General features: G+C 43.9%; 1 protein-coding gene across 3 annotated transcripts; it reads left to right on the top strand.

Annotated features, from left to right (window-relative positions):
• Positions 1-1,883: 1,883 nt before the first annotated feature.
• On the top strand, positions 1,884-26,013 carry DNAJB2 (DnaJ heat shock protein family (Hsp40) member B2). Of its 3 annotated transcripts, none has more exons than XR_013217856.1 (11): positions 1,884-1,995; positions 3,618-3,759; positions 9,431-9,511; positions 10,398-10,507; positions 11,946-11,999; positions 12,286-12,396; positions 13,568-13,645; positions 13,886-13,991; positions 17,054-17,124; positions 23,557-24,304; positions 24,354-26,013. XR_013217856.1 is itself a non-coding variant. In XM_077273127.1 (11 exons), the coding sequence occupies exons 3-11, from the start codon at positions 9,447-9,449 to the stop codon at positions 25,581-25,583; spliced, it is 825 nt and encodes a 274-aa protein (XP_077129242.1). In that variant the 5' UTR covers positions 1,891-1,995; positions 3,618-3,759; positions 9,431-9,446; the 3' UTR covers positions 25,584-26,013. The 3 variants fall into 3 exon arrangements, 1 of the variants encoding a protein (XP_077129242.1); XR_013217857.1 differs by having other exon boundaries at positions 24,402-26,013; XM_077273127.1 differs by having other exon boundaries at positions 1,891-1,995; positions 23,557-23,775; positions 25,573-26,013.
• The last annotated feature ends 344 nt before the right edge of the window (positions 26,014-26,357 follow it).

Genomic DNA, 26,357 nt, shown 5'->3' on the forward strand with positions numbered 1-26,357 from the left:
ATCGGAGGGGAGGTGATAGGGAGCAAGTCCTCAAGAAGAGGGAATTAATGTGGATTCATAAATTGAATACCCTCAGACCTAATGGTCTAAATGTAGACTTTAAAATGCATGCAATTCTGTAATGTACTTTTCCCTATCTTGTACTATATTGTTGAAGACACAGAAGTGATGGTTTATTACTGTTACTGTAATTTTATATTTAGGAATATTTGATCGGTTGTGGCTATGTTCCTAATTTTATATATTTGTTTTATCTAGGTGATTCTGCTGTTTATGTTATCAGTTCTGTCTGGAGGGACGTGCGATGATGGAGAGAAGTTGAATCCTCTTTTAAGAGATTATTTTCAAGAAATGAAATTATGTTAAACTTCCATTTATTTTGTTGTGATTGAGGGCCAATGAATAAATTTTTGCAAAATGATATTAAAGTTTTTTTTTCCTTATTATATCTTAGAAATAGCGATGTTGTCTAAAAGGATAGATATTCTTGTGACCCATATCTATAAACCTTCTTCATCTATACTTTTTGCTACCGCTATACAGGGGTCAGGAGGTGAGGTAGTTTGCCATATAAGGCTTAATGCACCCTCTAGACACTGTCTGGTAACTGGAGGATGGTCTGTGATAAGGCCGGTTCTGGTTGCTAGGGCGGGATTAAGCATAATAATATCTGAGCAGTAGTTTATGAATATTGTTAATGTAAGATGGCCGGGACTATATTGCCACCGCTATGCAGTAGTCAGGAGGTGAGGCAATTTGCCATGAAAGGCTTAGTGCACTCTCCAGACACTGTCTGGTCACTGGAAGATGGTCTGTAATAAGGCCGGTTTTGGTTGCCAGGGCGGGATTAAGCATGTAAATGTCCGAACGGCAGTTAAAGAGTGAGTTATATACTGTAGTTTGTGGTATGGACACGAAGTATCCTGTGAGCGATAATAGGCATCTTATATGTGCGCCTCTATGTGGAAGTGATATAGAGGCGGTTGATTCTATTTAAAATATATGTTTTTCACTAGTATTTACATTTTCCACAACCAAGATGGCGATAAATAGAACTGTGCGCGGTTTGCCGCATCCAATATGGCGCTTATGGATGCCACAGCGCATGCGCCGGGTTTTGGGTACCGCCCTTTAGCATTCGATTGGCCTTCAGTCACACATGTGATTATGATGTAATACTAAGCGTTGAGACATGCGCAGTGATCAATTTAGAACGCTGATTCCTCCATTGACAGCATGTCTCTCCTTAGGTAAGTCGGTATAACCGCAGAGATTACTATTTATTCACCAGATGAATTGTGTGAACACCGGACACTAATTAGCACCTAAGCACTTTATGTAACTAATATTAATAAGTATAAGTTAAACGTGGCACTTTAATTGGATGATTGAATTGTCTATATATATACACTAAGTTGTAATGCTCACTGCTTGAGAAAGGCTCATTTGAGCCGAAACGTCGCAGAGACATGTGGGTCCATTAAAATCCTACATATTATCTTTAATGAAAATGGAGTGCTGCCTGCTTTTTTTGTAACGTATAGATAGATAGATAGATAGATAGATAGATAGATAGATAGATAGATAATGTATGATAAGATAGATGATAGATAGATAATCGATAGATGATAGATAGATAGATAGATAGATAGATAGATAGATAGATAGATAGATAATGTATGATAAGATAGATAATCGATAGATGATAGATATTATTAGATATTATAACCCTGGACATTATAAGTCTTCTTCACCTTTCATCGTTCTCTTCTGCTGCATTCATGCCCCGCCCTCTTTCACAGCTCATCCAATCAAATAGCGGAATGTGAGGCCTAGAGGCGGAGGCGAGAGCTGATTGGTTATCACGCGCTAAACTCTCGTCTGGTATTTTCTGGACGTTTCTCCTCAGCTGACGGTGACGTCACAGCCGATCAGTTATAACATCAACACGACGGAGAGCGACCGAGACTGAGGAGAAATAACCGGGGAGGGAAAGTGAGTATGACGGAGACAGGGACACGTGTGACGTCATGTGGGATCAGCAGGTAGGAGGTGACACTGGCGAGTTATTATAGGAAGGGGCTAATTATAGTAATGGGTTAATAGGGGCTGATGATACAGTGTAACCGTTTGGTATATGACTGGTCAGAAGAGGAAGATCTGGGGAGTGAGGAGTTAATGGAGGCGGAAACAACGCAGCAGTTCTCCCCTTCTCGCTGTGTCCTGGTGGGTCGGGGGCAAATATTTACCAGTTCCCCCATTAGACCCCACAGCGCCCCCTCGTGATGTGGGCGGAGGTGTGGGCAGCTGGTGGATTTTCTGTCGCTGGTCATAAACCGCCATGACGCGCGGCTGCCGCGGACTAATGCGACTGACGAGCGCCTGTGACTTCTCCGCGATGGGAGATTTTTTTACAGTAAAATATTTGCGCTCTAACAAGTGACAGATTTGTTATTATTGGAGGATTACACAGGACGCGATTCTCCGCGCAGCCTCGTGCCATCCTCAGACAAGTCGCAAGACTAAAAACATTCGTGCAAACTCGTCTGCAACTATTTCAGAGCTGACATTTTCCATAAAACAGAAAAAATGGTGAAATTGCAGACCGGTCACATGCGACTTGCGCTGAAGTCTGTGGCTACTGGGTCAGGTGCGATTTGTGACCAGCGACAGAATATTCAGCACATCTGGGAACATTTGTGAGACTTTGTCACGGAAGGTCGATAACTTGCAATGTGACAACATAAGGAATCATTAGATGAGCGCCACAAGCTTGACTCCGCGGCCTCGATCCCACCAGACACATGGGGGGCCCGAGCCTTAGGCTCTGTGCACACGATGCAGATTTTGCTGCGGATCCGCAGCAGTTTCCCATGAGTTTACAGTACAATGTAAACCTATAGGAAACCGAAAACGCTGTGCCCGTGCTGCGGAAAAAAACGCGTGGAAACGCAGCGGTTTACATTCCGCAGCATGTCAATTCTTTGTGTGGAATCCTTAGCGGTTTTACACCTGCTCCATAATAGAAAACCGCAGTGGAATCCGCACAAAAACCGCGGTAAATCTGCTATAAATCTGCAGGAAAAACGCGGTGTTTTTGCCCTGCGGATTTATCAAATCAGCTGCGGAAAAATCCGCAGAGGACCATTCTACGTGTGCACATACCCTTATGGATGGGTACTGACACTCGGATGATACAGCAAGTCTTGTATAACGTGATACTGGCTGAGCTGGAGTACTGGGAGGAGGTATGAAACCTACTGGGGTAATAACGAGTTATTAGTATACAGGACCAGATAGCGGTATCAGGAGTGAGCACACTGGGTAGGGCCAGAAATGGAGTCCTGCCAGTAAGGGGTTAAGAGGTACTGATACAATGTAATAAGTGCACTTGCTCTATCTGCTGTGGGTCAGGGAAATAAATGTCTTCAGTGAGGGATGATGCCATACTGGTGAGCAGCTGGGATTAGCTGATTGTCCCATAGTCTGCATGGGGAGATTAGCTTTAATGGGCACAATGCCACTTCCAGACCTGAGGGTGCAGCGGGATGTGGGGGGGGGGGAGTAGGTATGTATATCAGCTGGCGTCATCCTGGGCATCTCTCATTCTTCTTTAGGAACTAAGGGGCATCCAGAAGGACAGCCGGGCAATGGCCTGACCCTGGATTAGTATCAGCGGAATCTACTTACATTCCAAGTCTTTGTAGCAGCTGCTACAAAATATTCCAGTCCTGTATCTTCTGAGACCTTGAGAAAAGGGTAAGTGAAAGGAGCTGTGTGTGACGCTGCTTTCCAAACATGTAATGTAACATAAAGTGGTAAAATAAAATATATAACGTGATACTGTATAATAGACTCTGATAAGGTTTATTGTGTAGCGCAGTGGCACGTAATATCATTTAGTGCAGAGTCTTGCCTTGAGTTGTCTGGGAAAATTTACCACCAAAAAATATGTGGCGTGACATAATATATGTGATGTAATATAATGCTGCAAAAACAATCTATTACGTGATAGACCATATAATATAATAATAACAGCAGAGTTGTATATTATGAGGTTCTGCTGCAGCTGAAGGGCATTATGAAGTTCTGCAGCAGCTGAGGTGTGTATTATGAGGTTCTATAGCAGCTGACATGTATGTTATGAGGTTCTGCAGCAGCTGAGGTGTGTATTATGAGGTTCTGCAACAGCTGAGGTGTGTAGTATGAGGTTCTGCAACAGCTGAGGTGTGTATTATGAGGTTCTGCAACAGCTGAGGTGTGTATTATGAGGTTCCGCAACAGCTGAGGTGTGTATTATGAGGTTCTGCAACAGCTGAGATCTGTGTTATGAGGTTCTGCAGCAGCTGAGGTGTATTATGAGGTTCTGCAGCAGCTGAGGTGTATTATGAGGTTCTATAGCAGCAGAGGTGTATTATGAGGCTCTGCAGCAGCCGACGCATGTATTATGAGGTTCTGGAGCAGCCGAGGGGTGTGTTATGAGGTTCTGCAGCAGCCGAGGTGTACTGTGAGCTTATAACATCGGTAAAGCATTTGTACAGTGACACTGCATCCTCATTCTGGTAATGACTTTTCCCACAATGCTCGTCATTCTTGTGTGCCCCGTGCCTCGTTCACCATAGTGACATCGTCTGTCAGCACTTTCCCGTTCATGTCACTTCCTTTCTCTACAGCAGGGAAAACGCTGCTGGAATCCCTGCTTTTACTCTTATTTTCTTTTCATAATGGACATATTTGGTAAAAATATGTGTCCAAGCTGTTCCCGAGTGTGTAAGGTGGGGGAGGGGGCGATGACTGGATCAGGAATCTGCAATAGTTCGTGTTCTATATAATATTTATTGCTGCTTATAAATCACATCTGAAAGGAGCATCTCCAAGAAGACGGCAACACCGCTGAGATATCTGACATATTGTAGTTCATCTGCCACCAAATGATTATCCTGGGCTCTGCCTGTACAGGGGATAGTATGTACAATGCTTCAGGGCTGGATTTATAAGGTTGTCCAAGCTCAGAAAGAGAGGGAGGAAAATGGTAAAAAAAAACCCCCCCCAAAAAAACCAAAAACCTGTACCTAAAATCTCCACTTCTGAACTGGTTATCTGCGAGTTCTCTGCTGGTCTCCACCTACTTTCCTGCATTGATAACATCATGTACATCCATGTGATTACTATGTCCAATCGTTGGTCCCAGTGGTTTTGTTACATGTCTTCCAGCATCCCTGCTGATGCCAGTGATTGGCTGCAGTGGTCACATGGATTGATGACATAGCAATGCTATAGGAAAAAAGTCAGGCCACTGAATAGGCATCGGATTTATCAAGTTTATTTCCTTTAGCAGTTTCCTTCCACTAGTCGGTCGTCTGTTATTTTTGGAAAACCCTTATTACCGTATTGGTTTTCCCAAAGTGAAGACGTATTGCTAAGAATAGGGAATTGCTTCACGGTTGGTGGAGGTCTGACCACTGTGACCCCTATCAATTCTGAAAATAAAGAGGTTGCAGGGCTGGTCTAGTCCTGTGCCCCTTTAACATTTGTGAAGGGGATACAAAACCTCACCAGCACCCGTGGCCCCTTCATTCTGTGCAATGGTGAGGGTCTTAGAGGTTGGCTACCCCTTCAAGCTATTCCTCTCCACTCCCCCCAGGAACATGAACACTAGTCTTGGTGAATATGGATATGCTTATGATCATAGAGGAGGTATGCTCTGCTCAGGACCACCCTATATCAGCCATGGTAGCCACCCCGGCAGATTACAGTTGGGTTCTCCAGAATGAAAATGGTTTCTGTGGCCCCTGGGTGCAGTTTAGGAGATCGTCCACACCTCCTATGTCGTCAATGAATATACCCCTTCAGATTACCCTTAAGGGCGCTGGGTCTCCAGGTCATACGGCCACTTCCCTTTTCCTTATGGGTAAGGGTTTACTTAGGGTTTTCTGCACCTCAATGTAAGCAAAGAATGGTTGGAAAGGCTGAATGTCATGCTATCCTCCTCTAAAGGAAGGGATTGTTAGAAGAAATTGCAAACATTGGCGCCTAGGGAGGGGTAAATTGTAGCATGACCCGGTAGGGCGTCCATTTTTTGGATAGCGGTCTTCCAGCTGGTTTCTGTGTGTGGGTTGCACATCGTAAGGATTTTAGGTTTCGGTTTATCACATCATCCGGAAAGTCCCAAGTTCCTAATAGCAGTTGTCTCACTCATTTGAGTCTATCTGGACTGGCAGACATCCCATAAATAGGTCATGCCACCAGTATCACATGCGCCTGGCATCTGAGATATTTCAGAAGCAACATGAGCACAGCAAGATTCGAGCATGGGATATGAAGAGTTAACAGGAATCTCCTGCATTTGAAATGAAGGATGTATTCTCGTGGGTTGTCAGATGCTTGTGTGTAAATTTCCAGTTTCATGAAACATAATATAAAAGTGAAAGTGTGTTAAAATCCTTGGCCAGTCCCTCTTGTTAGAAAGCCCCCTGACAGGGTGTCCTGCTGATGTAACCCTTCCAGAGTGACAGCAATTTCCCTGCAGTGCCACCAAAGGTGAAAGGGAGTATTACAACTGCTTTTATTGAAGGCAGTAGGCTGCCTGTGTAATGCATGAGAGGATCTTTCTAATAGTTAAGGGTCCTAAATGCGACCCCATTTGTTAAGAGATTCCCTAATAGAGTGATGGAAAAAGGGTTTTCTAGATTAGACAACAATAGTTAACCCTTCCACAGTGAACAGCTGGATGTGCCACTGTGCTAAAGAAGAGTGACTGCAGCCAATCGTGAATGATCAGTATTGTTACAACTAATTTGCATATAATCTTATCAGTGATCTGCTTCTTTCTCGACTTTTGAGCCACTTTTCCCTCTCCCGTCCTGCCTCCAGAACCATTCACTGTGAAAAGAACAAAACAAAACAAAAACAAATTCAAAATGAAACTTACTGAGGGATATACAATAGTCACAGCTGTCACTTGAACTGTATGGAGAGGAGGAAGGAGCACAGTGAAACACAGGCAAATAGAAAAATAAAGACTGTGCTACTGCTTATAGCAAATGTTTAATCTCGCCTCAGAGCTGGATTCACAGCTATAATGCTTAGTATTTAAACATAATGCCCTACATGCGGCTATTACGGCTTCTGAACATGTGCTATATAGAGACAGAAGAGCAGAAATCCCTTGTGTCTGTGTGTGCTGTGTATGGCAGACATCATAGCAGCTAGTCTCCATCCATTAGTTTAGAGATATCTAAAAATTAGAGACATTGCTGATGGAAAAAATATAGGATACAAGTCATGTGATGGCCAGACATAGTGTTATTCCTCTTGTTCACATACATGACAGCCTATCCTGAGAAGTCACCTGAATAGTTTAATATACGGTATGTCCTAGCTGTATATCATTACATTGTAAGATAAGTGTACCTCTTTAAAGGTTTTGTCCAACCTTGAGCTACAAGTCTGCAGTCATTCTATGTGAGTACAGACTTATGAAGGCTCTCATCGTGTGCGCTGTGAGGATTCTTTGGTGTCGGGGGTGGCGGTCATGTGAGCAGAAGAATACGATATGCTTACTCCTGGTCACATTCTGACTAGACTGTTTCCGGCCTAGCTCAGTACACTTGCATTGAGCGAGGTCATCTAGTCGGCATGTGTCTGGGAGTATACATATCGCGTATTTGTGGTCACATGACTGCCGGAACCAGAGAGTCCTCGCAGTGCGCGTAATGTGAGGTTACACAAGTGGAGTCACATAGAGTAACTGCAGACTTTTAGCTTAACACTGGACAACTCCTTTAAAATTGTACAACTCCTTTGACTTCTTTGGATAACCCATTTAACTTCTTTCCAAATTTTCTGCTGCATTTCAATAGCTTTCACTGCATTGGCTCAGTGGGATCTCCAAAGACACCCTGCTTTAAAGGGATGTTTCAAGTAACTGACCTGCTGCAGTGCCCTGTACAGCCAGGTGGCCAGGGGTATCACGATGCATTGAAAACCTAGAAGTGGATGCGGCAGCTTTGTTGTGTCCCCTTCATCTCCTTTGCCCTGCATAATGTTTCCCTAACCCCCAGCTATGCAGGGAACTGTAGCCGGTCCCATTCACTTGAAAGAGGTCTTGCTTCAGTTCCCTGCACAGCGGGTGGCCTTGGCAAAAGGGGAGACACTGCTAACCTCAGTGCTGCAGCCTTGTTCATTATCAAGACTAGTGGGGATCCCAGAAGTCATGCACCCAATGATCAGAAGTGACGGCATATAAGTAACAATATCTGAGCCGCACAGACGGAGAAAGACGTCTGACTTCTGCTGAATGATTTTTATAGAGAGGAGAACTGCAGCTCCATTATTCTCATTGTCGTCTACTGGTAAAAATAGAGTTTGACGTCGTGTTCCTGCGGTCAGGTTTGCATGTTCAGGTATCACCTGCGGCTTCTAATTTCACTTGTTAATAAGAGAAGAGGGGCACAAGCTGCCAGGTGAGAGTGGCATCGTAATACATCAACATACCAATCGCACCAGCCATCTCTTGTGTCCTACCCTTTTTGCTCCCACTCACTGTATCCACTCACGATGGTTAAACTATTCTGAAATAGCTGATAACATGGAACAATATCAGTCTGCCTACATCTCTTAAGGCCCCGTCACACTTAGCGACGCTAAAGCGATCCCGACAACGATATGACCTGTCAGGGATCGTTGCTGCGTCGCTATGTGGTCGCTGGTGAGATGTCAAACAGTGAGATCTTCCCAACGATGCAGCAGCGATGCGGCGACCTCTACAATGATGTCGTTGGTCGTTGTGACCCTGTCACATGGCAGCTATTATGACGATTCAGACCTCGATGAGGGACGTCCTGTGTGACGTTGTAGTCAACGATGTCGTTGGTAAGGTGTCAAACACAGCGATGTGTGCTACCCAGCGGGACCTCAACGATCAAAAAAAGGTCCAGGCCATTCCGACACGACCAGCGATCTCACAGCAGGGGCCTGGTCGCTGCTACGTGTCACACATAGCGAGATCGCTACTGAGGTCGCTGTTGCGTCACAAAACTTGTGACTCAGCAGCGATCTCGCTAGCGATCTCGCTTAGTGAGACGGGGGCTTTACTCATTGTTATCTGCTATTTCCAGCACCAGAAACCTAAGGTGTACACATTTTAATAATTGTATCCTTTTAAATTGGACTTAACACCTGAGTCTTCCAATTTTTATTTTATTTTTGTTGATGGTTTCAACTTATGAGAAGGGAATGGTATTGCTTTTCTGTGCTCCCTGTTTCCTTAAATATTATGGCTGCCAGGCGAGATGAGTAGTGGAAGGTCGTAACTTTAGGGGAAATCAGAGCATGTGTCATCTACTATTTCTGTATCTGATTCACTGCTGGACATCTATTTACAATGTATCACAGAAGTATCTGTAACCTCATCCCTTCTACTTTCCAGAGATTTCCTGTCAATCATGGGAGATTATTATGAAATTCTTGGAGTTCCCCGAAACGCCACCCAGGATGATATTAAACGAGCGTAAGTTATTCATCTTCTCTATGATTAGTATTAACATGAGAGCTCATGTATTATACATGGAATATTGCCAGACACAGATGCATGAACATTACATAGGATTACATATATGTCTTACACTTAATTGTTGGAAAGGAAAGGGTAAATGCTCCAAGCACATATCTGACCGAGATAAGAATGTACAAGAATATTTATAACTAATATAATACCGCACCTATGTACAAGAATATAACCACTATAATACTGCCCCCTATATACAAGAATATAACTGCTATAATACTGCCCCTATATACAAGAATATAACTACTATAATACTGCTCCTATATACAAGAATACAACTACTATAATACTGCTCCTATGTACAAGAATATAACTACTATAATACTGCTCATATGTACAAGAATATAACTGCTATAATACTGCCCCATATGTACAGGAATATAACTGCTATAATACTGCTCCTATGTACAAGAATATAAATACTATAATACTGCCCCTATGTACAAGAATATAACTACTATAATACTGCCCCTATGTACAAGAATATAACTACTATAATACTGCCCCTATGTGCAAGAATATAACCACTATAATACTGCTCCTATGTACAAGAATATAACTACTATAATACTGCCCCATATGTACAGGAATATAACTGCTGTAATACTGTTCCCTATGTACAAGAATGTAACTACTATAATACTGCCTCTATGTACAAGAATGTAACTACTATAATACTGCCTCTATGTACAAGAATATAACTACTATAATACTGCCCCTATGTACAAGAATATAACTACTATAATATTGCCCCTTTGAATAAGAATATAATGACTATAATGCTGCCCGCTATGCACATTCCTAGTTTTTATGTTTCCTGACCCCTCAGATATCGGAAGTTGGCACTGAAATGGCACCCGGACAAGAACCCAGATAACAAGGAGCTGGCAGAGAAGAAATTCAAAGATATTGCGGAAGCTTACGAGGTGTTATCGGATGGTATGTAGCTGCGCTGTCGCTGTTGTTTGACAATGATATGAACAATTACCTATTTAATTAGCCATACACGTAATATAGCAGTCATTTCCCAACCTTATCATATACATACCGTTTCAAAACTGAGGGGGTAATAAGCCACTTTCCCCTATAGACATTTGGCGGTTCCTTGTGCTCCGCAGCATTATATAACGGTTGGCCTGAACCACTAATGGTTGTTCTATTGCTGTGCGGAGAAAAGCAAGTGATGATTTCCTCGAGCACTGTAAAATGCTGCTCTCTGAAGTTGTCACATTTGCCTTAAACTTAGGAATGGTCGTTCCTTGGAATAGTGAACATGCAATGTGGCTATCACACTGATCTCAGTTTATAACATTGCAGACCAGAATAATCAATGATAATGTATTAATGCACCATCGCTGAACACCTCCTGTTTCCTCCTGGGAATGTATGTGTAAACTGACAAATAAGTGTTACTAGTTAGAGGTGACGCTGTCAAGACAATGCTAATAGTATCAGACTGTTTCAGAGCTGCAACCTATTTATCTCGCCTCTGCAAAAACTGGAATACAAAGCAGTCAAAAGCCTTCAGTATCCCAAATTGGTGCCAATAAATACTGCAGCTTACCACACAAGAAAATCATACTTCAACTTCCTCAAAAGAAAAATGAAAACAATCCAGGACTTAGAAATTGACAGCACAAACTAAATTCTTTTTTTTTAATTAAATTATTCTTTTTTTTTTTTTAAGACGTAAAATATTAAAAAACTGTATGTAATTTGAAATTTTCCTCATCGTACTCACCTGGAGAATAGTGTTACTACGTCATTTTGCCTGTACAATGTATACCTTAAAGGGAACCTGTCACCTGAATTTGGCGGGACCAGTTTTGGGTCATATGGGTGGGGTTTTCGGGTGTTTGATTCACCCTTTCCTTACCCGCTGGCTGCATGCTGGCTGCAATATTGGATTGAAGTTCATTCTCTGTCCTCTGGAGTACACGCCTGCGCAAGGCAATATTGCCTTGCGCAGGCGTGTACTCCGGAGGACAGAGAAGGAACTTCAATACAATATTGCAGCCAGCGGGAAGGAAAAGGTGAATCAAACACCCGAAAACCCCGCCCATATGACCCAAAACTGGTCCCGCCAAATTCAGGTGACAGGTTCCCTTTAAAAGTAACACCCCCTCTCCCCCCCCCAAAAGGAAGAATTAATTTATTTACAATTTTTTTACCAGTTCATTTCATTAATTTAAAACTATGACTGGTCCCGCAGCCGCCAAGTCCTCATACAGCAATGTCAATTGGAAAATAAAAAGTTGTGCCTCTTGGAGGAAAAAAATGAGAACTGAAAAATGAAATTTAGGCAGGTTGGAAAGGGGTAAAAGTTCTCTGGAAATATTAAAAGTGAATTGTCATAATTTCTTTTTCCTTTTGTAAGTGAACAAACGTGAAACTTACGATCGTCACGGTAAAGCCGGATTCTCAGGACCGGGTAAGTCTCATTTCTATCTGTCCAAGTATAAAATACATATAAATAGAATAGAAATCAATTCCAACCAATAATAAAAATTTATCTTCCTATATTCTACTATAGTCAGGATTGGTGTAAAAGCTAAAAAAATGCAAATATGAACATGCAATTGCCGTTCAGTAAAAGTTCTGAATTTATGACACCAGATACTGAAGTGAAATCCATAATTAATTTTCTGCTTATTTCTTTTTAATCTCTATCCTTAAATGTAATATTGTTTCTTTATTTTATTTTATTTGTGTCCTAGAACCTTCAGGCTCCAACTCTAGATACCAAGGTTTTACATACACATTCCGGAGTCCCGAGGAAGTATTCCGAGAGTTTTTTGGTAGCAGAGACCCTTTCTCGGATTTCTTTGGTAAGTTAATGTGTTATTGCTGCATTAATTGAGGCTGTTATGATCTTTTCCTATTTCTCTCTCAGGTACATTACTGTTGGTCAGTATTTTGCTACATATATTATATTATATTGATAGGAAGCATAGACCTGGTCAGACAGGACATGTGTATTTTTGCTAGTCCCAGCCTCCACATATCTGCTCTATACTTGAATTGAGCCATTATTTAATTGATAACTTCTTAAATAATTGGAAAAAAGGAATAGTTCACTGGGGGAAAGGATGATTATTTCAGAGTTAAGGGCATTGAGCTTTTGGAGTTAATGATTCAGAGCTTAGTGGGTGACCATAACTTGTGGATCTGCAGGTTCAGAGCTTAGTGGATGCCCCCTGGTTTCAGAGCTGCAGGTTCAGAGCTCAGGGGGTGTCCCTTGCTTGTGGAGCTGCAGGTTCAGAGACCAGTGGGTAACCCCTGCTTTTGAAGCTGTATGTTCAGATTTCAATGGGTGATCCTTGCTTGTGGATCTGCAGGTTCAGAGCTCAGTGGGTGTCCCTTGCTTGTGGAGCTGCAGGTTCAGAGCTCAGTGGGTGCCCCTTGCATGTGGAGCTGCAGGTTCAGAGCTCAGTGGGTGTCCCTTGCTTGTGGAGCTGCAGGTTCAGAGCTCAGTGGGTGCCCCCTGGTTTCAGAGCTGCAGGTTCAGAGCTCAGGGGGTGTCCCTTGCTTGTGGAGCTGCAGGTTCAGAGACCAGTGGGTAACCCCTGCTTTTGAAGCTGTATGTTCAGAGCTCAATGGGTGATCCTTGCTTGTGGATCTGCAGGTTCAGAGCTCAGTGGGTGTCCCTTGCTTGTGGAGCTGCAAGTTCACAAATCAGTGGATTACCCCTGCTTGTGGCGCTGCTTGTTCAGAGCTCAGTGGGTGGGAGTCTTCTTCTTTTATTACATCAATTCGATGGGAGTCCAGATCCTGAGACCTCCAACAATTGTTTTGAAAACTGCTGTGAAGTGCGCTGCTCCGCAGGCGGAAGTGCTGAGCTCTCGCTTTAGGTCATGCACAGAGCAGATTCCTAGACTTTCTATTGAGAGTATGATAGGGATATAAACTGGCCACAAGGCAAATGACATTATATTTGTGATACTTAATATTGCCACCTTCTGCTGAGTGTGAGGCATTGCAATGTTCTGTCTCTTTAAGGTCCTGGTTTGCTCAGCGATGAGATGCGTCACACCCATTCCTCGCCATTCTTTACAGACATATTTCCAGGCAGCAGAGGTAAAACTGAACAGAATTACTTAAAGTGTAAGGTGTTTTACTATTCGCCTCTATCTTCACTGATGCAAAGTAACAATTCCACCTGTTATTGGGCGTTTTTATTCACTGGCAGCAAGCAGAGTCATGAAAAACCCCATCAATGTCTGTTTTTTTTGTTTTTTTTTTGTGTTCATTTGTTTTTGTTAATGAAATCCTCAGATTTTAATGCCTGTAACCTGAAGTTAACTTTTCTTTTTTCAGTTTACTCGTCCTTTTCGTCTTTTGGAAATAGTGGGTTGACTGGAAACGTTTCCTCTGTGTCCACCACAACCACGATTATTAACGGGAAGAAGATAACAACCAGAAGGTGAGATTTCTCCATAGCTCTGTCTGCAAACCTCATTTAAAGATCCTGGACAAAATAGCAATCTAACTTGGGTCCCAAAAAGTGTGTACCAGGGGCCCCACCTACCATGAGTCATTCATAAGGCCGGGTTCACTCGAGCATATAAATAATTCCTCTAGATAACTGGGACAATTCTTTTAGTAATTTGTCATCTGTATGAAATTCTTGTGAAATCTGTTTTCATAGAATGTTAGAGTTGGAAGGGACCTTCCGGGGTCATCGTGTTCAGTCCCCTGCTCAATGCAGGACTAACTAAACCATGTCAGACAGATGTCTGTCCAGCCTCTGAAGACGTCCATTGAAGGAGAACTCGCCACCTCTCGTGGCCGCCTGTTCCACTCATTGATCGCCCTCACTGTCAAAAAGTTTTTTTCTAATATCTAATCTGTCTCCTCCCTTTCAGTTTCATTCCATTGCTTCTCATGTTTCCATGTGCAAATGAGAATAATGATGATCCCTCTACACTGTGAAAGTCCTTCAGATATTTGTAGACCGCTATTAAATCTCCTCTTAGCTTCTTTTTTGCAAGCTAAATATTCCCAGATCATGTAACCGTTCCTCGTAGGACATACTTAGCAGTCTGCTCACCATTCTGGTCGCTCTTCTCTGAACTTGCTCCAGTTTTTCAATGTCTTTTTTTTTTTTTTTAAATGTGGCACCCAGAACTGGACACAGTATTCCAGTTGAGGCCTGACCAAGGAGGAGTAGAGGGGGATAATTACTTCACGTGATCTAGACTCTATGCTTCTCGTAATACATCCTAAAACTGTGTTTTCGTACAGCAGCGCTATTAGCAATGCACAAGTCTAAATACAGATTCCTATGTTAAAGAATTGCAGAGTATCTGCAAAAATCGGATGCTATATGTATGGAGTCCAATTTTTATTATTTTTTTTTGCGCCCCCATAGACTTGAATGGGAGAGTCTCATCTGACATACAGAAAAATATTAGTGCATGCCCCAATATTTGTTTTTTTTATGCAGATTCAGTCAGTGGAAAAAAAAAAACGCTCATGTTCACTGCCCCATTAATAAACATTGGTCCGTACGCTTGTGTGAACCTACCCTTATGTAGATGTGACAGATGAGCACCAGCGCCCAGATGTGGCAGCTACTTCTGCGTCTCCTTAGCTACAGCCCAAATCATGCATCCAGAGCTTCTGTTAGTGTGACAGGCTGCATCCCCTGCTGGTCCATACTCTGCACTTACATTCCCTGTCGTGCTTCGTTGTTGTCTTTTTACTATTCCCTACAGTGCTGTAATCTGGTAGAATAGATAGCCCAGCTTCGTACAATTACAGCAATACCAAACTTGTATAGCTTATTTTTTTTATGTTAATAGCTTAAAAAAAATATAGAACTTTGTAAAACTTTGTTGCCATTTTCTGAGATCCGTAACTTTACTTTTTTTGTCGATGGAGTCGTGTGTGAGGTTGTTTCTTACATGCCAAGCTGCAGTTTTTATTGACACTATTTTGGGTACCCCAAGACATTTTCTTAGCTTTTTTGTTTCATTTCTTTTTTTTTTATGGGTGGTACAGTTTAAACATTTTTTTTTCCCACTTTACTTTTTATTCCCCCCAGGGGACTGAACCTGTGATCCGTTGTATTGTATACTGAAATACTTCATTATTGCAGTATATAGCAAAATCCCAGTATTAAAGGTTCATTCACACATCAGTTTTTTTTCAAATATGAGAAATTACCGAGTTTCATCAGTGATTTCAGTCAAAGTTCCAGCAGAGTTTGGTCCGAGTTTCATCAATTTTTCTTGTATGTGAAAAAAAGTGTCTCTGACTTCTCCTAACAAACAGTCCATGAAACTGGGACCACACTTGATCGAAAAACAGGGAGGACATTCGTATGCCAAAAACGGGTGTCTGAATGAGCCCTGACATGAAGCCTAGGAGTACCATTATTACAGTGAGGGGGGCTTCAGCAGACCTCCCCATATTTGTGCCACTTAAATGTCACAGTTGGAGACGGACAGCAGCATTTACAGGGGTTAAAGGGAACCTACCACCCCGTTTTTTAAAAATTAGATAAAAATAGTGTGAAATAGGGGCAGAGCTGGGCTTTACATTAGGGCCTTTTCGGTGCCTTTACACCCCCGTTAGGCTGCCCAAATACCTTTGTGAAGTGGCCGTTTTCTGCTGTCACTCAAGTGGGTCAGGTCGGATGGGCGTGGTCACAGCGCTGTTTGTCCCCCAGGATCCTGCTCATCATTACGTTGGTGGCGTAGTGGTGTGCGCATGTCCAAAGAAGATCCACTGCCCAGGAGATGAATAACGGCGCGGTCTTCGCTATTCAGCCGTTTACCGGTGGGCGCGGCCATCTTTCCTGTGGCCGCGCCTGCGCAGATGGAGCGCTCTGCTGCCCGGGACTTCAGGAAAATGGCCGCCGCGATCTCCATCTGCGCACGCGCGGAATCCCGCGGCCATTTTCCTGAAGTCCCGGGCAGCAGAGCGCTCCATCTGCGCAGGCGCGGCCACAGGAAAGATGGCCGCGCCCACCGGTAAACGGCTGAATAGCGAAGACCGCGCCGTTATTCATCTCCTGGGCAGTGGATCTTCTTTGGACATGCGCACACCACTACGCCACCAACGTAATGATGAGCAGGATCCTGGGGGACAAACAGCGCTGTGACCACGCCCATCCGACCTGACCCACTTGAGTGACAGCAGAAAACGGCCACTTCACAAAGGTATTTGGGCAGCCTAACGGGGGTGTAAAGGCACCGAAAAGGCCCTAATGTAAAGCCCAGCTCTGCCCCTATTTCACACTATTTTTATCTAATTTTTAAAAAACGGGGTGGTAGGTTCCCTTTAATAGCAGTGATTGGAGCAAGCTCCGGTCACTGCCGATAGAGCTGGTGCCCCCTGTATAACAGCTCCTGAGCTCGCTCCATACACCCGCACCCACTACATGATTGATATATATGTCATTGAGCAGCAACGGCATTCATGCGGATAGCCAGCCTGCCTTTGTCATTCTCATTATTAATTGTATGGACTTTCTTACAGGACTGTAGAAAATGGTGTAGAACGAGAAGAGGTAGAGGAGGACGGGCAGCTGAAGTCCATCCGGGTGAATGGTAAGGACTGGTCAGCGCCACAGTGAACGTTTGAGATTCCACTAATCGAGCAGCGCTGTAATAAAGGAGAACAGGTTGTGCACTCTGTGTGTGTGTGTGTGGCTGTTTGTGCAGGGTGACCCCGCGTCTCACAAATTGTATTGATAGATGTACACATCACTACATACATACCTATGTCTTATGACCATGCACATAACTGTATACAGACATATACAATTACCTATGTACATACCCAACTAAAAACCAGTCATCTCCCTTGTGTGGCTTGTATAGGGTAATGGGGGAACACTGTACTGACCCATTACAGGAGAAGCTGGAAGTCTAAATGGCGTCCTACCATCATGTCCAGCAGCCATGAACACTGTGCCGCACGCCTTTAAGGCTACTTTCACACTAGCGTCGGGAACAACCCGTCGCTGTGCGTCGGGCCGACGTTCCCGACGCTAGCGTGGTCTCCGCCGCACAACGGGGGCAGCGGATGCATTTTTCCCACGCATCCGCTGCCCCATTGTGAGGTGCGGGGAAGTGCGGGGAGGTGGGGGCGGAGTTCCGGCCGCGCATGCGCGGTCGGAAAAAGCGGACCGTCGGGAGCAAAAAACGTTACATGTAACGTTTTTTTCTCCCGACGGTCCGCTACCACACGCCCAAGCGTCGCAAAACGGACGCAACGTTTGGCAATGCGTCGCTAATGTTAGTCTATGACGAAAAAACGTATCCAGCAAGAACTTTTGCTGGATGCGTATTTTCGGCAAAACGACGCATTGGCGACGTATTGCAGTTAACGCTAGTGTGAAAGTAGCCTAACTCTTGCACTGCTGAAATGGGGGGGTCAGTTGAAGTGATTTTAGTGCACAGCCACGTGTTGTTTTACTGCTGGGATCATTTCCTCATTATCTCCTCCTGGACGTCTGCAAAAACAGCAGGTGCTCTGATACGTGGGGTGTATTATTATTTTGAACCGGCCACAGATCATGTGTTACCAAACCTTGTATTTGGCTGGAGCAGAAAGGTGCGGACATTGCCCAGCAGAACAGTCGTGGGTTTATATCCATGATCGTGTGTGTACACCGGCCACACTCTTCTCTGCTCCACCGTGCTGTAAAATCATATACAGCACATCCGCTGCTCTGGGAAATGTTTTATTTCTTTACTTATTTATCTTCTTGGCCCTATGGATGGATCTGTTATGTATGTACAGTACAGACCAAAAGTTTGGACACACCTTCCCATTTAAAGATTTTTCTGTATTTTCATGACTATGGAAATTGTACATTCACACTGAAGGCATCAAAACTGTGAATTAACACATGTGGAATTATATACTTAACAAAAAAGTGTGAAACAACTGAAAATATGTCTTATATTCTAGGTTCTTCAAAGTAGCCATCTTTTGCTTTGATGACTGCTTTGCACACTCTTGGCATTCTCTTGATGAGCTTCAAGAGGTAGTCACCGGGAATGGTCTTCACTTCACAGGTGTGCCCTGTCAGGCTTAATAAGTGGGATTTCTTGCCTTATAAACAGGGTGGATTGATTTAAATCACGCCGATTTAAATCATGATTTAAATCACGATTTAAATCAAAAGATTTTTTTCTATTTAAATCGGATCGATTTAAATCATGATTTTAATCATGATTTAAATCACTGATTTAAATCAAAAGGTTTTTTTTAATATAAATCACGATTAAAATGAGAAGTGAGAGCAGTGCGCATGTGCGCCGATAGTTACACGGACGAAACTAGGGGCAACGATCTAACGCCAGGGTGAGGGGGGGACCCCAAAGTAAGTAAAAATCTTTTTTGTTTTACTATATGGCAATAGGTAGGTGTTTAAAAGCAGCATGTCTTAATTGTATAAACTATTAATAGCCTCCACATTTTGTTCATACTGCCCCTTTAATTCCACACTTCTAGCTTGGTTTCACTTTTGGTTTAGTTTCTTTTTCCATTCAGTTGACATGCCCAAACTTGTTGGATAGTCAGCATCCTACAGAAACCTCTGGAAGAGCATGGCATTGTGAATGTTACACATATACAGCCTTTATTCTACTGAGTTAAACAACTCAGCTTTATCTCATGATGGAAGAACCTTTGGATGGTAAAATATTTTCCTCAAAAAGCAGTTTATTGAAAAAAATCCGATTTAAATCAAAAAAATCCGATTTAAATCAAAAAAATCCGATTTTTTTGATTTTTTTAAAAAAACATTGATTTTTATCCACCCTGCTTATAAATGGGGTTGGGACCATCAGTTGTGTTGTGCAGAAGTCTGGTGGATACACAGCTGATAGTCCTACTGAATAGACTGTTAGCTGCTTTTTTCTTGCCATAATATAAATTCTAAGTAAAGAAAAACGAGTGGCCATCATTACTTTAAGAAATGAAGGTCAGTCAGTCTGAAAAATTGGGCAAACTTTGAAAGTGTCCCCAAGTGCAGTGGCAAAAACCATCAAGCGCTACAAAGAAACTGGTTCACATGTGGACCGCCCCAGGAAAGGAAGACCAAGAGTCACCTCTGCTTCTGAGGATAAGTTTATCCGAGTCACCAGCCTCAGAAATCGCAGGTTTGTTATCGCAGCTCAGATTAGAGACCAGGTCAATGCCACACAGAGTTCTAGCAGCAGACACATCTCTACAACAACTGCTAAGAGGAGACTTTGTGCAGCAGGCCTTCATGGTAAAATAGCTGCTAGGAAACCACTGCTAAGGACAGGCAACAAGCAGAAGAGACTTGTTTGGGCTAAAGAACACAAGGAATGGACATTAAACCAGTGGAAATCTGTGCTTTGGTCTGATGAGTCCAAATTTGAGATCTTTGGTTTCAACCACCGTGTCTTTGTGCGATGCAGAAAAGGTGAACGGATGGACTCTACATGCCTGGTTCCCACCGTGAAGCATGGAGGAGGAGGTGTGATGGTGTGGGGGGGCTCTGCTGGTGACACTGTTGGGGATTTATTCAAACTTGAAAGCATACTGAACCAGCATGGCTACCACAGCATCTTGCAGGGGCATGCTATTCCATCCGGTTTGCGTTTAGTTGGACCATCATTTATTTTTCTACAGGACAATGACCCCAAACACACCTCCAGGCTGTGAAAGGGCTATATGACCAAGAAGGAGAGTGATGGGGTGCTACGCCAGATGACCTGGCCTCCAGTCACCAGACCTGAACCCAATCGAGATGGTTTGGGGTGAGCTGGACCGCACAGTGAAGGCAAAAGGGCCAACAACTGCTAAGCATCTCTGGGAACTCCTTCAAGATTGTTGGAAGACCATTCCCGGTGACTACCTCTTGAAGCCCATCAAGAGAATGCCAAGAGTGTGCAAAGCAGTCATCAAAGCAAAAGGTGGCTACTTTGAAGAACCTAGAATATAAGACATAATTTCAGTTGTTTCACACTTTTTTGTTAAGTATATAATTCCACATGTGTTAATTCATAGTTTTGATGCCTTCAGTCTGAATGTACAATTTTCATAGTCATGAAAATACAGAAAAATCTTCAAATGAGAAAGTGTGTCCAAACTTTTAGTCGGCAAGTATTGATCTAAGGCTACTTTCACACTAGCGTCGGTACGGGTCCGTCGCTAAGCGTCGGGCCGACGTACCAACGCACGTTGTGAAATTTGTGCACGACGTGGGCAGCGGATGCAGTTTTTCTACGCATCCGCTGCCCATTCTGGAGTTCGAGAGGAGGGGGCGGAGTTCCGGCCGCGCACGCGCGGTAGAAAATAGCAGACGCGACGTACGAAAAAACATTACACTGAACGTTTTTTCGTGCCGACAGTCCGCCAAAACACGACGGATCTTCCGCACGACAGACATGACGTCTGGCCATCCGTCGCGATCCGTTGCTAATACAAGTCTATGGGCAAAAACGCATCCTGCGGGCACATTTGCAGGATCCGGTTTTTGCCCAAAACAACGGATTGCGATGGAGTGCTAAAAACGCAAGTGTGAAAGTAGCCTTACTGGTAGTCGAGCAAGCTCCCTCTAGTGGTGGTTTTTGGTGGGTCGAGTTTTATTCTAACAACGATTTTCTGATTTTTGTTTTTCACTTTATTTATGAAGGATAATAAAACTCCAGAATTCCAACCCTTATAAAGATAAATTCTAATACTAAGCAACAAAGAATATTTGTCCTAACTGGAGAAAAGTGTAGACCATAGCGGATAATACCGTAGCATTAATCACCTGCAGCCTCGACCAGGAATATAAGATATTCACCTCTAATACGCTGAGACCTCTGGGGAAATTATATATTAACCTATAGCCAACCTAATTTACCAAAAATTTTATTGTGAACCCTTCGTCCACCATAATCTAAAAATATAAGGCATTAACCTCTTAATGACCGCTGATACACCTTTTAACAGCGTTGGTTAAGGGTACTTATTCCTCAGCGCCGAGGAATTAAAAAAAAAATATTTATTTCCATTATGGTTGGGGTTAGGGTTGCAGTTAGACCTAGGGTTAGGGTTGGGGCTAGGGTTGGGTTTGAGCCTAGAGCTAGGGCTAGGGTTGGGGCTATGGTTAGGGCGGTGTTGGGGTTTGGGTTGTGGTTAGTGCTGGGGTTAGGGTTGGGAATAGGGTTACGATTAGGGTTAGGGGTGTGTTGGGGTTAGGATTGGAGTTAGAATGGGGGGGTTCCACTGTTTAGGTACATCAAGGGGTCTCCAAACGCGACATGGCGCCGCCATTGATTCCAAACAAATTTGTGTTCAAAAAGTCAAATGGTGCTTGTGGTGAAATGTGTGTGTATGTATGTATGTATGTATGTATGTATGTATGTATGTATGTATGTATGTATACATATATGTGTGCAGTGGGCTATGTATAGATTTATTGTGTCACTGGCAATAATGTCACATCTGTCTTGAGGGGCTGCATGTCGCACCCAGGTGTTAATATGTATTTTCCTGGGACAAGTAGACTTCTGTCCCCAATCTCACCAGGGGGTCCTGCGGGAAGCCAAGAAGAAAGGTAACATTTGACACCTCCTAGCTCTTGGAAGAGAGATGTTAATTACGGCCTGATAGTATCTCTGTGACAGCAGTTACACAAAGGATCTCAATAGAAAATAATATATTCATTGGGGGCGCGGCCATGGTCCAATCAAAACAAGCAGTTATGATATTAACTTGAGGGGCTGGTCTAGAAACCTGACCTCCAGACCAAAGCTATAAAGTAGACCTGATACCTAAAAAACGTGTTCACATAATGGGGGCGGCCGAGCTGTTGTGATCCAATCTACTTTCATCCTACTCTCAGGGAGCAGAAAGCAAACTACCACTTAGTTGATTTCTGTAAGTTTCTCCTGTTTATTTTTATACTGTTTTGCATAAGATGGATGTCTTTTTATTATCATCTTTTTATACCTTTTTCTTACTGTAAGCACTGAGCCTTTTTGTATTAAAGTATAAAACTTTAACAAGTTGAACCTTGAATGTTCTAAAAGAATCCATAGCCTAAGGGGTTTTAGCCTTATGAATGGTAGACATTATTAGTACTAATATTTCCGGGACTCATCGCCCGTGTATTCGGTGAGTGGTGGCAGCGTGTATGAGCGGGTGTGTGGCCAGGGTCAGTGTGTGATTTATGCTCCCATTACAGCATAGAACAGAGGTTGAATGCTGGACTGAGAGAGGGGAGATAGCTTAACCCTTGCAGGCACAACCCAAGTCACGTGCTGAGAGCGGACACGTGACAAATTAGTTACACCACGGAGTAGGGATCCGTGACAGTGCTCCATCCCTTCTGATCCCTGCCATGCGCCCATACAGTGGTTTTCCCCCACATACGGGGTATTGGTGTGCTCAGGTCCATTTTCTCCTGATACCCTTGTGAAAATAAAAAAAAATTGGTTCCAAAGTAAATTTTTTGTGAAAAAAGTAAAATGTTAATTTTTTCCTTCCACATTGCTTTAGTTCTCGTGAAGTACCTGAAAGGTTAATAAACGTCTTGAATGTGGTTTTGAGCACCTTGATGGGTCACTTTTGGGTATTTTCTGTTATATTGACACCCCCCCCCCCTTCCCCCGCCCCCCCAAACTCACTTCAAATGTGGGGTGGTCCCTAAAAAAAAATGGTTTTGTAAATTTTGTTGGAAAAGTTAGAAATCGCTGGTCAACTTTTAAGCCTTATAACGCCCTGTGCATTTGCCGCTCCAGAAACGTGTAATTCTAGTGACCATCGGTGTAGTTCTATTTTATAGCAGCGACGATGTTGAGATTACGGCAGCAGAAGTTGGAAGCCTTTTAGCAATGGAGGTGAAGAAAGATTAGATATTACAGTGAGGAAGACCAGGGGTAACTACATGAGAAATGATATGGCCAGGTTGTGAGTGGTTTCCTGCAGCGTCTGCCCCATACATTCATATATATCATGTCGCAGCCAGCGCTGATCGCTGTCCCTTTTGTGCATTCATTTTGCAGGGGTAGAAGATGAACTCGCTCTTGCAATCGAGATAAGCAAAAGGGATCAGAAAAGTGAGCCAACTCCATCCAGAATCCAGACCAGGGATCCTCCACACAACGTGCAGAGAGCGCCCCCTACCTGCCTGGTGCTGGACAGCGACGATGAAGATGAGGATCTGCAGCTGGCAATGGCCTACAGCCTGTCCGAGATGGAAGCCGCAGGGCCGCACAGAGCAGGTGTGCGAAGTAAAGCGAGAGCAGAGAGACAGCAAAGGGGGCAGAGGAGTGAGGAGCCACCCAGTCACCAGCAGGGGGCAGAGCATCCAAATGAGCACAAAAGGCATCAGGCAAAAGTTATTAGACTGCAAAGAGATGAATCAGAGGAACAGGCGGGACACAAGGAGGAAGTCAAGGAGAGTGGAGGGGGAGAGGGGGACCCCAAAAACAATGAGGAGAAAAAGAAAAGAAGATGCTTCATTTTGTAGCTTTTTTGCTTGTCATTATTTCTCACATAAACTGCATTACTTTTTATGTTAGGCCAACACTCTGGGTGGTAAATCTGAATTTACCCTTACAGCGCCTTTTCTTCCAGCCGCCAGTGATTTTATGCTTGCAGAACATTATAATGCCTTCTCTTCCAGCAGCTATTGCTCCTGCACAGCATTACAATACCTTTTCTTCCAGCAGCTAGCGGGTTAATCCTGCAGAGCATTGCAGTGCCTTCTTTCTCTCAGCTGCTAAAGTGTTAATTCTTCAGAATATTGCAGTGCCTTCTATCCCAGCTGCTAGAGGGTTAATCCTGCAGAGCATTGCAGTGCCTTCTATCCCAGCTGCTAAAGGGTTAATCCTGCAGAGCATTGCAGTGCCTTCTATCCCAGCTGCTAGAGGGTTAATCCTGCAGAACATTGCAGTGCCTTCTATCCCAGCTGCTAGAGGGTTAATCTTGCAGAGCATTGCAGTGCCTTCTATCCCAGCTGCTAGATGGTTAATCCTGCAGAACATTGCAGTGCCTTCTCTCACTTCAAGCTGCTGGAGGGTTATGTTTGCAGAGCATTTGCAGTGCCTTTTGTTCCAGCAGCTAGAAGGCTAAAGTGGTTGTCCGGGCTTGGGGCAAAAGTTTGCAGTCAGACTGTAACTGTAGAATCATGACAGTGTGTTGTGTGCACACAGCACACTGTCACGATTTCCCAGCATTAGCTGTGCTCGCTCGGCGGTCTCATGACTGAAGGTGTGGGGTATGAATACTTTCTGACCCCGGACTCCCTCTCTAAGCTTCCACGCTCTGCGCTGCCTCCTGTGGTTGACCTCTGCCAATACTCCCCACTCTGGTCGGTTCCTGCCACTGCCATTCTGGGGTCGGTTTCTGTTTAAACTGCCAAATGTAAAGTTACATTGTAACAATATTTATTTATGTATCCGGAATCTGTAAAGGATGCCTTCTCAGCCTCTGGTGCCTTCGCTTTAGTTTTGTGCCATTGTTCTTGTTTTGAGCAAGTCCACCACCAATAGTGCTAGTCCTCGGCTTTGCCTTCTTTCCTTCCGCTTCTCACCCTCTGACGACTTGCAGAGTAGTTGAGATTTTCGCTGACATTGGTAGGATTTTGCCTTTGCAGTTGCACTTACATCTTCAGTAACTGTGAGCTATGCCTCCGCACCTGCACAATGCTCATGCACGCTTAATTCGACTGAGTGTGCATGTGTTTTCTGTAGGGAGAGGGGATGAAGCTGCTGTCTGACACCCCTGAGAATAAAAGGAGCAGGACAAGTGAAAGACATTGATAGACTGAATTCACTAATCCCCAGAAGATGAGCGGTACAGTGTAGGAGTGACAGCCGCTTCTCTCCTGTCTGCTCACATGGTCTGTAGTTATTGGGGGCATATGTCTGAGCAGCAGTAGTTATAGTCAGCCATGCCGCGTCTTGTTATCGGCGGTGTTCACACTGAGTTTTCGGTAGCGCCTCTCCCCATCCTGCCGATTATGATGACGTGCAGCCCCATGATTTGCCTACTGAATGTCTTGCTTTTCTCACTAGGTGTGTTCTGAGAATGGATGACTTGCAGGGCTCTTACCATCGCTGGCTGGGGGGTACGAGGGGAGCACAGACAAGCTTAACCCCCGACCGCTGCACCTTTCCTCTGCGCAGGTTTGGCATATGGGCTCTACCATCCTGACAGATTTGGGGACCCCTGTCTCCCGTCTTCCCATATTCTGCACTATACTGGAATGAACCATTCTTTTTTTGTTTTTATGGATGGAAGGTTTCGCGTACGGATGTAAAGAGGGGCTGGACCCAGGGACATTATGTGCTCGGGCTGCGTGTGATGCGTATTTATATTCCGGGCGAGATGGCGAGTGCCGTGTTATTTGCTTTAAGATTTAATATATTAATCACGGACTGAATTCATGTGATGGCGACTTATGAGGGACGAGGATGTGTATAATCGACCATCTCAATTAAACCTGACAACTTTTATTATCGGCTCATGTTTTGTTGATGAGTGTCGGGTGCAGGAACAGCAGCTGGATCCGATCCTTGGTGGCTATGGGAATCCTAAGCTTTCGTTCTTTCACACCGTGGAGACCTGGGATTACCCATGATGCCCCAGGGGATCACGGGATCTTTAGATCCGCTACATACATGGAGAGCTGCTCAGTACTGCCCTCTGGAGGGAGGTTTGATGAAGTTCCATAAAGTTCTGCAGAAATCACAAACCATTGAAAATAAGACTGGGCCTTAGTCCCCACTGAGAGTTCCTCCTCCAAATGTTAAAGAAGTTGTACCGAAATAGAAAGACATGGCTGCACCAAACATGTCTG

This window comes from Ranitomeya variabilis, chromosome 7 (assembly GCF_051348905.1).
Source record: "Ranitomeya variabilis isolate aRanVar5 chromosome 7, aRanVar5.hap1, whole genome shotgun sequence".
Lineage (NCBI taxonomy): Eukaryota > Metazoa > Chordata > Amphibia > Anura > Dendrobatidae > Ranitomeya > Ranitomeya variabilis.